Consider the following 13025-nt stretch of genomic DNA (forward strand, 5'->3'; position numbering starts at 1 on the left):
AAGTTCAACTTTAAATGTGAATGAAAAAAATGGGTCTGAATACACACAAACACAAAAATTTTATTTCAAAATACAGTATTCCAAAAAGAAAATAATACAAAATGTATAAATATCCCATGTGCTAAAAAAGTGTATAATCAAATATGAAGGTTAAAATAAAAGAAATTCTGTGACAGCGTATGCTAATAAGAACAGTGCTTGCGCAGTTTCTTCTCAGAATGTCAACATGAGTTACAGAAAGTTTAAGAAAGCAGTCATTGTGTTGCTTGCTGTGACATTTATGTTTATTAATAATATTACATCAACTTCATGAGCTTCTGAAATAGTAACTTTCAACATGTTCGAGTGGGTACATTGTTACAGTACAATGAAAAATGGCCATTTCTGATTGGAGCTGCTTTACAAGATTTAACAGCACCGTACCCTCCTAAAAAATAAGAAAACTGTTACTTCCCTCTGTAAACTAATTCTACTACACTCAGACAATCACATGCTCTTTGTTTATTGTCACATCTGAGTGCAGTAGCGTCTCTGTCTGGTGGCTCTTCACTGTGTCATCTTTGTTTCTGGAGCAAGAAAGGGCAACAATTGCAACATTTTATTCTAAGTGTTACACAAAAAGAGCAGCAGTCTTTTAACCTACAAGTGGTTGAAGATTTACCTGTTTGGGTGTTCGATGTCATCGATGGTTTCGGGAAGAGGTACACCTCTGGTTTCAGGCAGCAGCAGTACCAGTGCCCCAGCCACAAATGCCAGAGCTCCTGTTAGAGTCACCAATAACACCACCACTTAGTGTTCCATCACACTGTACTACATTGTTCCATAACACCACCAGTGCTCCATCACACTGTAACACGGCGAGTACGAGAACGTACACACCGCATGAAAACAGAGAGAGAGGTGGACCCAAGTGCCGGCTCGTGCTGACGAAACCTATGAGAGGGTTTACCAGTCAGCGAGAGAGACCCTGACCCTGAAGTTCTCTTAGTACTTCATTAATGAAACGCTGGAATACCCCCAGAGCATTCATGAGGCCAAACAGCATAACCACGTACTCGTAGTGACCCGAAGGTTTGATGAAGGTGGTTTTCCACTCTTCACTCTCACGGACTCTGACCAGGTTGTAGGCACTCCGGAGGTCTAGCTTGGTGAAAATAGTGGCTTGTTGGAGTGCCTCAAATACAGTGCTCATGAGGGGTAGTGGATGACGGTCCTTTATGGTTCTTATTGAGCCTCCGGTAATTTACACATGGCCTTAACCCCCCGTCCTTCTTCCCAACAACAAAGAAACCTGCTCCGGCAGGGAACGTGGAGGGCCGGATAAAACCAGCGGCCAGAGCCTCACGGATATACTCCTCCATAGCCCTACATTTCGGAGCGGCCAAAGAAAGAGACGGCCCCTAAGGGGGCTGGAACCGGGAAGCAGGTCAATGGCTATGTCATAAGATCTGTGAGGTGGAAGGAAGCTAGCATTTTCTTTACTAAATCCCTCGCTAGGTTTGCCTAGCCACTTTTCCTGAAGTTAAAGCGTGTCCATGCACAGCGGCCACAGTGAGGTTTATCTAGACTGACCAGCTGTATATCTAACTCTTTAACCAGCGAGGCATCAATAAAACTGGCAGGGGCGCTTGAATCAATAAAAGCCAGCAGACGTTTTTCTTCAGAACCCCGCCAGATTACCGACACGTGGACGTAAAGTCCATTGTTAGGAGGACTTGAAACAGGGCCCGCCAGAGCCTCCTTATTTAAAAGGGTCCTTTTCCCTGTAACTCAGGGCACCAAGTGCACTGATGCTCTTCACCACCACAGTAAAGGCATCTGCCCTCTTGGAGACGTGACTGTCTTTCCTGTCGAGACAGGCGAGTGTGAGCTAGCTGCATTGGCTGCGGATCGTTATCAGTTTCTCGCGGTTCGGTAGTACGCTTAGTTTCTACCGCAAGTGTAACATCACGCTGGAGCAGCCTTCTAGCATGTTTGCGCTCACAACGGCGATTGTCTAGGCGTACTGTGAGCGCAATTAAGGTGTCTAGGTGTTGCGGAGCGCTAATTTGTCCTTCAGTTCTTCCGAGAGCCCCTCTTGGTATATAGCCATGAGCGCACCTGAAGCTAGTGTTCTGAATTCCAGGGAATATTCTGCCACAGACATTTTACCCTGGTGTAGGTGTACAACAGGTGAGGACCCACTACCCCCCTTGATGACGGGTGGTAAAATGCATGTCTCATAGCAGCAGAGAAACGCTCGTATGTAGAGCATACGTCTACCTGTGACTCTTATAGAGGAGTAGCCCAAGCTAACGCTCTGTCAGTCAGCAATGCCATCACATAGGCTATTTTGGTATGTTCAGTGGGGAAACATGAGGGTTACTGTTCAAACTAGTTCAAACTAGTAAACACTGTAATAGAAAACCCCTACACCCTTGAGGGTTTCCTGAGTAATGAGCTGGAAACGGGAGAGCGGGTTCAAGACGAGCCGCAGCAGCTGGTGTTTCAACAGGTCTTGCGGCAGGTGGTGAATTGGCTATAGCTTGTATAGCTGCAGCAACCTTAGTCAGTTGCTCCATGATCTGGCAGAGGACCTGCTCGTAGCTGTCCAGCACTTGTCTCTGTTTGGCTAACGTAGCCCTCAGCTCTGCTGCCTCGCGAGACACGGCTGGGTCCATGTGCTGGGCTGAATCGTTCTGTAACGCGGGGAGTACGAGAACGTACACACCGTGTGAAAACAGAGAGAAAGGTGGACCCAAGTGCCAGCTCGAGCTGACGAAACCTATGACAGGGTTTACTAGCCAGCAAGAGAGAGAGGCAAGCAGAAACCATAGGTAAAGAAACCAAACACAAAATGACGTGGGAAAACTCAATACATAAAACAAAACTCGACCGTAAAAACACGGGAGAAAAGAGAACACAAAACAACGCAGAAAACTCAACACGTGCAAAGCAAAACTTGACCGCAAGAGAGACGGGAGAAAAATAATAAAGGCAACTCAAGACACGGAAAAGCTCTACACGTGAAAACTAAACCAAAGACTCCAGGGGAAGTAATTGGCAGCAGGCAAACGCTGTAACAAACATAAAACCTTCCCAAAACAAAAGTATAATATATAGAAAATGTAACAGGTGGAGGAAAACTTGAGATGGGCCAGGGAGCAGGAGATAGAGACTCTAATAAGTAACAGAATAACAAGAGAGAGATAGAGAGAGAAAGGTGGCGAGACACCTTGCAATGTAGCGCAACGACAAAGAAAGCAGAAAAGGGCTCAAAGCGTACCGACATGACCAAAACGATTCAGCAGTGATCCGTCACAACAAACTTCCTTAAGTAACCAGGACAACAGGTGTGACGGATCACCGCTGATTACGTCCGCTCCGCCTGGTGCTGACTCTTTAGCCCCCTCCGGTGGTAGCCGGAGGAGCCGCATCCGAGCCAGCCCTGACACACACTGTAATACACTGTTGGAGTCACCCGTAACACCACCACCTAGTGCTCCATCATTATTCAAACTGACCAAAAATGATGAGCGGCAGCTCCAACCAGACGACAGCCAGCCTGTAAAGCATGAACGGAGCTACGATCCCTCCAACGTCACACAGTGAGGAGCACACTGACACTCCCAAATTCCTGTAGGAGCACAGCAGACAGCAGTATTACTTTATTTATATATTACATATTTATATATGTAACATGAGATGGGCCATTTTAGAATGGCAAATCTCATGGATTTTAGGGTGCAGTTACCTAATGAAGGTAGGATACAACTCAGTGTTTACAAACACCACCATTTCAAAGGCCAAGGTGATACCGAGTCTACCAATACAGGCCACTGCTGTTTTGAACCAGAACATATCTGCATGGAAAATGTGAACATTAAAATTGGGGAATGAAAACATACACAGAACGGTACACAGATATATTTTCCGTATTATATTTTCTTGGAACCTTTAGTAATTTGTCAGGAGAGAAACACAGCTTTAGAAACACCCAGAAAAAAAAACATCATGGTCTGTCACAAAACACTTCCAATTGATTTGCACTGACCTTTGCAACGTATTTTAACCATAGCTCTACAACGCAAAAAAAATCAGTTTCAAGTTCAAGGTTAAAGGATCAATAATCTGTGTTGTGTCAAGGCAGTCCAGTTAAAGCAACATATCATTCTTACAGTTTAACCCTCTGTGTTTAACAGGTTCACTCTTGTTGAACTCTCTCTCTTGTGTCAAGGCAGTCCAGTTAAAGCAACATATCTGTCACGGTGACAGCTCCGGACCCTTCTCTGTGGGCGTGCCGTTACGTTGTCTGCGTGTTGTTATGTCCATGTATGTACTTCCGTGGGTGTGGGTTGTTTGTGAGCGTGTTCGTTTGTTACACCTGTGCCTTGTCTCGAGGTCACGTGGGTCTGTGTAACTCACCTATTTATTGTGCGTTCGCGCAGTGTCTAGTGCTCGTCTTTGTCAAAAGCTGCGTGTCTGTATGAGTGTATGCTTGCAACTCCTGCTACGCACGGAGCTTACTCGTGTCGTTTCAATAAATGTTCTGTGTTACACCGTAATCGTCTGGGTGCCTGCCTCCTCAGTCCGGACGTTACAATATCATTCTTACAGTTTAACCCTCTGTGTTTAACAGGTTCACTCTTGTTGAACTTCTTCCAACTTACTCTCAGGAATGAAAGCTACCACGAGACACGCAACTCCAGACACTAAATTGGCTGCTGCAAATGGAAGCCGCCGGCCGATGCGTTCGATGGTGAAGAGGATGAGGAAGGCAGCAGGGAACTCCACTATTCCGGAGATCAGGAAGTCGATGTAGATGTTTCCTCCCAGGATCCCCAGACGCATAACCAGACCCTGGTATACCACAGAACTAGTGAACCTGCAGGAAAAGAAACATCTGATGAAGAGGTCTATGCATTGGCCATCACACGTGTACTGTAGGGATGAGACTTGCCAGTTGAAACTGAGGATGAGTGTATGTTTTCTCATTTTGGGAGTCCTAATTAAGTCCATGAAAGAGGCGGCGACGTAGTCTGTATCATCTTTCAGTGTCTGTGAGATAGAGTTTCAATGTCAGTAAAGGTTTCAGGCACAATACAGTTTGAATATAAGTGCTTATACTAAAAGGTCAGTATAGCTCAGAACATAGACTTTTTCAAACTATCTCTGCTGGAGAGGTAGATTTTGTCTACCTAAAAAATCTCAATATTTTCTGACAATATTTTTCACTGGTAATATAATTTCATATTTTATTTTACTTTTACTTTCTAGGAACCATTCAGCTTTTGGAAAGAATGCTCCGTTGTGCAGATTAATTTAAAAAAGTTAATAAATAAAAATCTAAATATTAATGCACAGCTGCAATATGAATGCACCTCTATATTTTTGGAGAGTGTCTTCTTATTCTCTTTGGCCATTGTCTTAGTGATCTCTGTAGCTCTGATGGAATTTCTCTGGGACAAAAGCCACCTTGGCGACTCAGGGATAAACCTGAGATGCATAAAAAAAATGTAAAAACAAAAAAACCTTTAAAAAGTTGTACAATTAGTGACAATTAATGAAACGCTGTAAGACTGCACCGAGCATCGGGCCTCACCAGAGGTATGACAGGAAGAAGAAGTAGGGCAGTGTGATGGCCACCTGCAGCCAGCGCCAGTCGGAGATGAGGTAGGCGATGAGAGGCAGGATGAGAATGCCTGAGCTGAACGCCATCTGATAGATCACACCCACAATCCTCCTGTACTCCACTCCGACCAGCTCTGTGACTGGGTGGGGGGGCAGGCGGCGTCAGGTCAAGAAACCATGAAACATGTGAAAATGTGTTTTGTATACAGTACTATTTGTAACAAATGCCAGCTGCTACGTATTATATACACATAGAAATTCAAACCAAATACAAACTATACACATACAAAAACATCTGCAATGCATTTAATAATTTAATAATTCTCAAATGTAAGTAAATAAAATACATTTTAGCTTTAAATAGGGAGACTCAAGAGCCAAGAATAAAAAAAATTATAAGATTTATCATGAATTATCATAAGAAAATCTGAATTCTCATAAGCATAAAACACCAGGGTTAATGAATCTAGCAAAAAGCGACTTCAGTGATGTTTCTTGTATGAGTGGTGTTAAAGGAAGGGTACCATGGTTGCTTACTCAGTACATACGCTACCATCCAACCTCCCTTGGTCCCAAAGCCATAAAGGGCTCTGAACACCAGCAGTGCAATGTAGTTAGGGGATATCGCCACTAGAATCCCTGCAATTCCATTTAGAAGACAGGACATCAGGAAACTCATTTTTCTACCAAACCTAGATGAACAGAACAGTGAAACAGCATGCATTACACATGCAAGTTTTTAAATAAGAAAGTATGCTTTATATGTTGTATTTTATTCTGTAAACCCATCTATTTGTTTCTTGATAGATTTATTCTAGTTATAACACATTTTGCTAAACGTAATAACATACAATCTACTTTATGTCAAAGACTGAATTAAGGCAGCAGTTAAAAATAGCAAGAGCATTCATGTAATGGGTAGTGGAATTCATTTTCTTTATGGGTTTTTTTTATTTTAATGTTCATGTACTGCAAACTGCCATACAATTCAGCAAAATAGTCAGCAGGATTCAGTGACAGTGTTAGAGGTCAGTCATACTTATCAGCCAGGTATCCGATTGTAATGCTGCCGATCAAGAAGCCAACACCAAGTGTGGCTTGGAACATGTCTGCCAACCAGGCATCTGTGCACACCAGGTCAAACTGAAACACATCGTTGGCCCCACATTACAGAGCAAGGATTAGCTTTTCTCCCTGTCACCTCTGCATTTACTTACTGCTATGCTAGAATGGAATAGTTCTTCCCTTGATGAAAGCAAATGATTTCAGATGTTTTTAAGCCTCTGGGTTCTACATTTTACAGGAGCAGGATCAGGTGTGTTGGGGAAAGCGAAACAGGGCAACGGGTCCCCACAAGTAGAGCTGGAAAGTTCACATGCATGAAGGCTCCTTCCTTACCTCCGTTACAAAAGACTCCCTTCCTTCATAATCGTACTCCCAGCCATCCTTGCAGACGGTCTTGGGCAGTGCACGATGCTGCTCGTCGCCCAGGTGGTCACAGGTGAGGTCAGTGGTGTTCCAGTCTACTTCATACCTCTCACACTGGCTGTGTACGACGCCAGCTGAGGTGTTGAGCACGGGCGCGGTGACCCAGCGCAGCTCACGCGGGCCCCAGCCACAGCGCTCCTGAAGCCGCTTTGCGCCTGGGTCATGGCACCAGTGCTCCGGGGTGAAGCCCTGGAACACAATGCCTACGTAGATGCAAGGGAAAGGGATAGACACCAGACACAGCAGACAGAAGATCCGCTTCTGGAACCTGCCGAATTCGCCGGCTTCTTCTAGGATTTCGTCAAACGTGGTCATGATGGCAGTCGTGCGTGCGGTGGTGCCGGGTCTGGTTGTCCTTCAGCAGGAGGGTATTTACACACATGTGAGTGCAGAGTCCAGAACAGAGGTTAACCCTCAAACTAGCTGAACAGAGACTGACTAATGATACAGTGAAACAACGCAGAAGGCATTGTGTTATTCTTTAATAGATTGTTCCTCCTCGAGTCTTCCAGTAGTTGCTGAAGAGATAACATTTTAAATCAAATGAAATGTAGCTGTTATGTCCAAAATTCTTACAGGTCATAAAACCATCGTTCAGTCTCACAGCTGAGTTAGGTTTTTAGGTTTTCTTCTTTTAGGTTTTTAAGTTTTAAAAGCATGTCTCCAAGAAAATCTTGTAAAAACATTGTAGATTCAACTGTAAAAAAGAACAAGGTTTCCACTTGAGGAAACAGCCCTTATATTTGAACTTACAGGCATATTCTGTAGCAATGCTGTGATGATGAAGAAGTCGTCTCCATCGACACCGCCTTAGTTGTAAATAATAAGTTAATTAAAAACAGGCTTTTACAAAAATAAAACCAGACCCCTGGCTTAATGATACCACCCGGGTCTACAGTCCACGCTGCAGGAAGGTAAAACGCAGATAGAAAAAGGACAGGCTTTGTGTGTCCCAGAGTATGTTAAGAGACTGTCTTAGTGAATATCAAGATGCAGTTAAACATGCCAATTCTCAGTATCTTCCAGTATTTAATTTCTTCCAGTAGTGACCGGCCGAGAATTTTATTCAGTATCATTCATGTCTGTCCACTCATTACTAGGATTATCAATGCTTCTCTTACCTCAGGCTTGGTTCCCTCTCACCATAAGTTGGCTGCTATTATGCCGGTCCTAAAGAAGTGTGGCCTACCCATTGACCTGAATAATTATCGTCCCATATCGAAACACCCCTTTCTGAGCAAAATTCTGGAGCGCTGTGTGTCCTTACAATTACAGGAACACCTTCTGAGGAACGACCTATTTGAACATTTTCAATCTGGTTTTAGATCTAATCACAGCACTGAGACACCCCTGGTTAGGTTACTGCTGGCAGCAGATTCAGGTCAGGTGAGCATTCTTGTTCTCCTTGACCTTACCGCTGCTTTTGATACAGTCTGTCATGACGTACTACTTGATCGGCTGGAATCGTGGATTGGTCTTACTGGCTTGGCCTTACAGTGGTTCAGGTCTTACTTAGCAGGTAGGCGGCAGTTCGTTTCTCTGGGTAGTTTCGGATCCAACACTGTCTCTTTAGTTTGCGGTGTCCCACAGGGTTCGGTTTTGGGCCCTATTCTTTTTAACATTTACATGCTCCCTCTTGGCAATATTATCCGTCAACATGACCTTCAGTTTCATTGTTATGCTGATGATACTTAAATCTACATTAGCACTCAGCCTTCAACTGTATTGGCGCCTAACGCTCTGCTAGACTGTAATTTTTTTAATTTGAACAATAATAAGTCAGAAGCCATGCTCGTTGCTACATCATCTACCCTCAATAAGATTGGTCAGACCAGTTTTTCCATACCTGGTTTTATTTACTCTGCTGTGGCACAGGTTCGCAATCTTGGTGTCATACTTGATTCCACCCTCTCTCTTGAGGCACACGTTAACAACATTACCAAAATAGCGTTCTTCCACCTCAAAAACATAGCTCGCCTACGCCCTTCCCTGTCTGACTCTGTTGCTGAGACCCTTTTTCATGCCTTTATTACATCTCGGCTTGACTACTGCAATTCTTTGCTTATTGGGCTCCCTGCCAGTAGCCTTAAGAAGCTGCAATATGTCCAAAACTCTGCAGCAAGAGTTCTCACCCGCTTCAGGAAGTGGGATCACAGCACCCCAATCTTAAAAGATCTGCACTGGCTTCCTGTTCTTGACCGGATTAAATTTAAGATTGTATTGTTGGTTTTTAAATCCATTCATGGGTTGGCACCGTCTTATCTTTCTGACATTGTGTCCCCCTATGCTCCGTCACGTGCACTGGAGTGCTGATGCCAACCGGTTGGTTGTGCCGCACACAAAACTCTGTAAATACGGGGATCCAGCCTTTAGTGCTGTGGGCCCTAAGTTATGGAAATCTCTCCCTTTATCTCTCCTCTCCTGTACATCATTGTCTGTTTTTAAAAAGCTCTTAAAAACACACCTTTTTGAATGTGCTTTTTAGAAGGTTTACATTGTTTCTTTTATTTTACTGATGTTAACTGTTTTATCTATTGTTGTTATTTTTATTTATTTTTTTATTGTTTTTAAATTGATCTTCCGTTTGTCTCTTATTTTTATTCTGTAAGCGCCTTGGGTGACTTGAAAGGCATCTTAAATAAAATTCTATTATTATTATTATTATTATTCAGTCTGTAATTAATCCTTTCATTGACGTTCTGAAAACTGCTACACAGTCTACCTGTGATGATTTTCTTAAACGTTTTGTTAACAAAATAGACTCCATTAAGCAGAACATTGTTAATACATATAATGCTGTTCAAGTGCATCAAAATGCTTTTCCAATAACATCTGCTGTTTTTAACCAGTTTGAGTTGATACCGTTACCCCATCTCGTTGAAGTGGTTCAACAGATGAAATCCAAACTGTCCTCTGGACATCACTCCTTCTAAGATGTGCAAGCAGTCCTTTGACACTATCTGTCCCTGTCTTTTGACATTCATTAATAGCTGTCTAAGTTCAGGTTTTGTCCTGTCCGTCTTTAAGCACGTTGTGGTCAGGTCACTCCTTAAAAAAACATGTCTAGATCCTACAGTTCTTTTTAACTTCAGGCCAATCTCTCATCTGTCATTCCTATCTAAAGTTGTGGAAAGGGTTGTTATTCAATTGCAGTCTTTTGTAGAATCTCATAACTTGTTTGAAAAAATCCAGTCTGGTTTTATATCGCGTCATAGTGTAGAATCTGCTGTAGCCAACTTAAAGTACAAAATTATGTTCTTTTTGATGTCAAAAATCCAGTTCTGCTGGTCATGCTAAACCTTTCAATTACACCTGTTCTTTCATCTTTACACTGGCTCCCGGTTCAGTTTAGAATACAGTTTAAACTGCTACTCTTTATTTTTAAAGCTTTGAATGACCTTGCACCACCATACATCACAGAACTTGTACAAATCCATCAGCCCAGCAGAGTGTTACAGTCAGCTGGTCTTACCTACATAAAGTGCCAAAATCTAGACACAAGCACTGGGGGGATCGTTCTGTTTCTGTTGCTAGTCCAATGGCCTAGAATTGTCTTCCCTTAGAGTTACGTTCCATCTCTGACCTGGTTCTGTTTAAGGCCAAACTTAAGACTTACTTATTCAAAAAGACATTTGACGTATAATTCCCGACACTTTAAATTACGTCTACTTTCATTTTAAATGGTTTTATTTGTTTTGTTTGATTAAACACTTAATTTCTGACATTGTAAACTTCTACTTTTATTTAAAATGGGTTTGTGATATTGTTTTACTTGTTTTGTTTGATTAAGCACTTAATTTCTGACATTCTAAATTTCTACTTTTACTTTAAATGGTTTTATGATAGTTTTATTTGTTTGTTAATACACTTTGGTCAATGCAAGGCATGTTGGAAGGTGCTATATAAATAAAGTTTGATTTGATTTTGAATGACAAAAAAGATCACCCTCAGAACAAGCACCATGGATTTCTGGGCGAATATGAATCTCCTCTCTCATATAGTTGAATCGGTCTCACTTAGATATGCTACTATGTTGGGGCTCCACATTCCAGCATAATATCTTTTTCCAAATGGAACAGAGATATACACACATGTGAAGTCTCCCGTTTTGGCCGCGAAAGCACCGTATTTGACCCCTCTTTCTCGTCGTCCTCCCGTATTAATATTTTCCCGTAAAATTCCCGTATATAATACTTTTATAAAAGCATTCAAGTGCCTCTCCAAAATGAATTATGTCGCTAGTCTCGCGAGAATGGCAACCTGCAGTAGCCCGAGTGTCAGTTCTCGCGAGATTAGCGCTGACAGCGGGAACAACAAATCCGAAAAACTAATCAGAGATGGATGAATGTAACGAGAGAGAAGGTGTTCCTACCAAAAATGAAGACTTCGTGTAAAATATAAGGGGTCCTGGACCTTGATTGGGCTGGTGGGAATGGCGCAGCAACCAGCGGAAAATATCCCTTATTTTAAATAAAAAAACTTGACAGGTATGGATATATGAAATGGAGAGAGGTATTGCACCTTACTGAAACTAAGGGAGACAGGAGAGGTTGGGGAAATGGGGTTTTCACAATACTGAGACTAAGAGAGAAGGGAAAAGGGGAGAGGCTACAAACTTGGACCTTTGCCTTTTAAAATAAAGCCCCCTTCCTTGATGATTACCATATGGAGCCCCAACATTCCTATCTACATACATAAGGCACTGCCTCAACTGTAGACATTACATCTCACAGTAGTAGTGGAGCCACTATATGTTTACACTCTTGGTAAATTTTTGTGGTTTGGTTTGTTGCTTACCTTATATTCTATGCTTTTTTTTTTTACTCAAGTCAAACTGACAATAGGATTTTTTATATTAAATACTGAGGAGCTGAACAGCCAGCTTTGAATTAAGCTACAAAATATGAACCGTCATTTGCTAGGAAGAACTTTGAAACACATTACATAATATTACAGAAATTTCATGACCTGTAGGGATCTTGTCCATGTCTTTAATTATGTAAGGACAGAGGTCCTTCATCAGCTGTGTAAGCAAAGTGCACTTTAGCACTTTGCTTACACAGCTGATGAAGGACCGCTGTCCAAAACATCCTCTGGAAATTTTGTGTACATTACTACAGTTTTTTACTTTCCTATGTACACACACACACACACATACATATATATATATATAATTCCTTTGCCTCTAAAACAGCACCAGTTCTTCTAGGTATACTTTATACCTAGATTATAGTCAGGCATATGATTAACCAATTATACGAAACAGGTGATAATGGTCATGGTTTTCTTATGCAAACTGAAACACACATTAACAGAAACCGCTGTGCAAGGGTTTCAAGATGTGCCATACAAGCTCTTTAGAAGAGGCACAAAGAAACAGAAAACGTTATGGACTGTACACGCAGTGGTTGGCCAAGGAAACTTTGTGCAGCTGCAACAGAAGGCAGTTTGTTTGCAGAAGGGCTGGAGTGCGGTAGAAAACAAGTGTTTCCAGGCAACAGTGAATCGTGGTGAAGGATTAATGGTGTTCTCAATGCTGAGAAATACAGGCAGTGGCGGAGCCAAAGGGGGGGCAGGGGGGGCAATTGCCACCCCCAACAGAGCCCTTGCCACCCCTAGTGCCACCCCACTGGAAATTTTAAGAGAAAATATGTGTTTCCTTTCGTTCATCATTTGTATATGGACCTCTCTGATAAAGCCTTGGTCACACCTTGGCCAGCCCTTGAAAAAAAAGTCTAGCTCTGCCACTGAATACAGGCAGATATGCAATAGCACCAGGGAGGCATCGGATTGGCTTAAAATTTCTGCAGGAGGACAACGACCACAAAAATACAGAAAACATCATTAAGAATCGTCTTATCATAAAGAAGAGCAAGGAGTCCTGGAAGTGATGATGTAGCCCCACAGAGTCCTGGTCTCAACACCAC

The 13025-nt window shown here is 42.5% G+C and overlaps 1 protein-coding gene across 1 annotated transcript; it reads right to left on the reverse strand.

The window, feature by feature from the left end:
* Positions 1-36: 36 nt before the first annotated feature.
* Positions 37-7826, reverse strand: slc22a2 (solute carrier family 22 member 2). The gene is made up of 11 exons (XM_077017792.1): positions 7009-7826; positions 6650-6753; positions 6148-6302; positions 5582-5750; positions 5361-5475; positions 4940-5037; positions 4650-4864; positions 3734-3842; positions 3504-3616; positions 662-761; positions 37-566 (listed from the first exon to the last, which is right to left on the reverse strand). Exons 1-11 carry the CDS (start codon positions 7411-7413, stop codon positions 479-481), a joined length of 1671 nt encoding a protein of 556 aa, XP_076873907.1. The 5' UTR covers positions 7414-7826; the 3' UTR covers positions 37-478.
* Between the last annotated feature and the right edge of the window lie 5199 nt (positions 7827-13025).

Source organism: Brachyhypopomus gauderio, chromosome 9 (assembly GCF_052324685.1).
Source record: "Brachyhypopomus gauderio isolate BG-103 chromosome 9, BGAUD_0.2, whole genome shotgun sequence".
In the NCBI taxonomy this organism is placed as follows: Eukaryota; Metazoa; Chordata; class Actinopteri; order Gymnotiformes; family Hypopomidae; genus Brachyhypopomus; species Brachyhypopomus gauderio.

Excerpts from the sequence above, each read along its gene's own strand:
- slc22a2 (XM_077017792.1), bottom strand. The coding sequence starts at position 7,413 with ATGACCACGTTTGACGAAATCCTAGAAGAAGCCGGCGAATTCGGCAGG. Across the intron at positions 5,751-6,147 it reads GATGGTAGCGTATGTACTGA|TCACAGAGCTGGTCGGAGTG; the intron begins GTAAGCAACCAT and ends CCCCCCACCCAG. Across the intron at positions 3,843-4,649 it reads GGTAGCTTTCATTCCTGAGA|ATATGTTCTGGTTCAAAACA; the intron begins GTAAGTTGGAAG and ends TTTTCCATGCAG.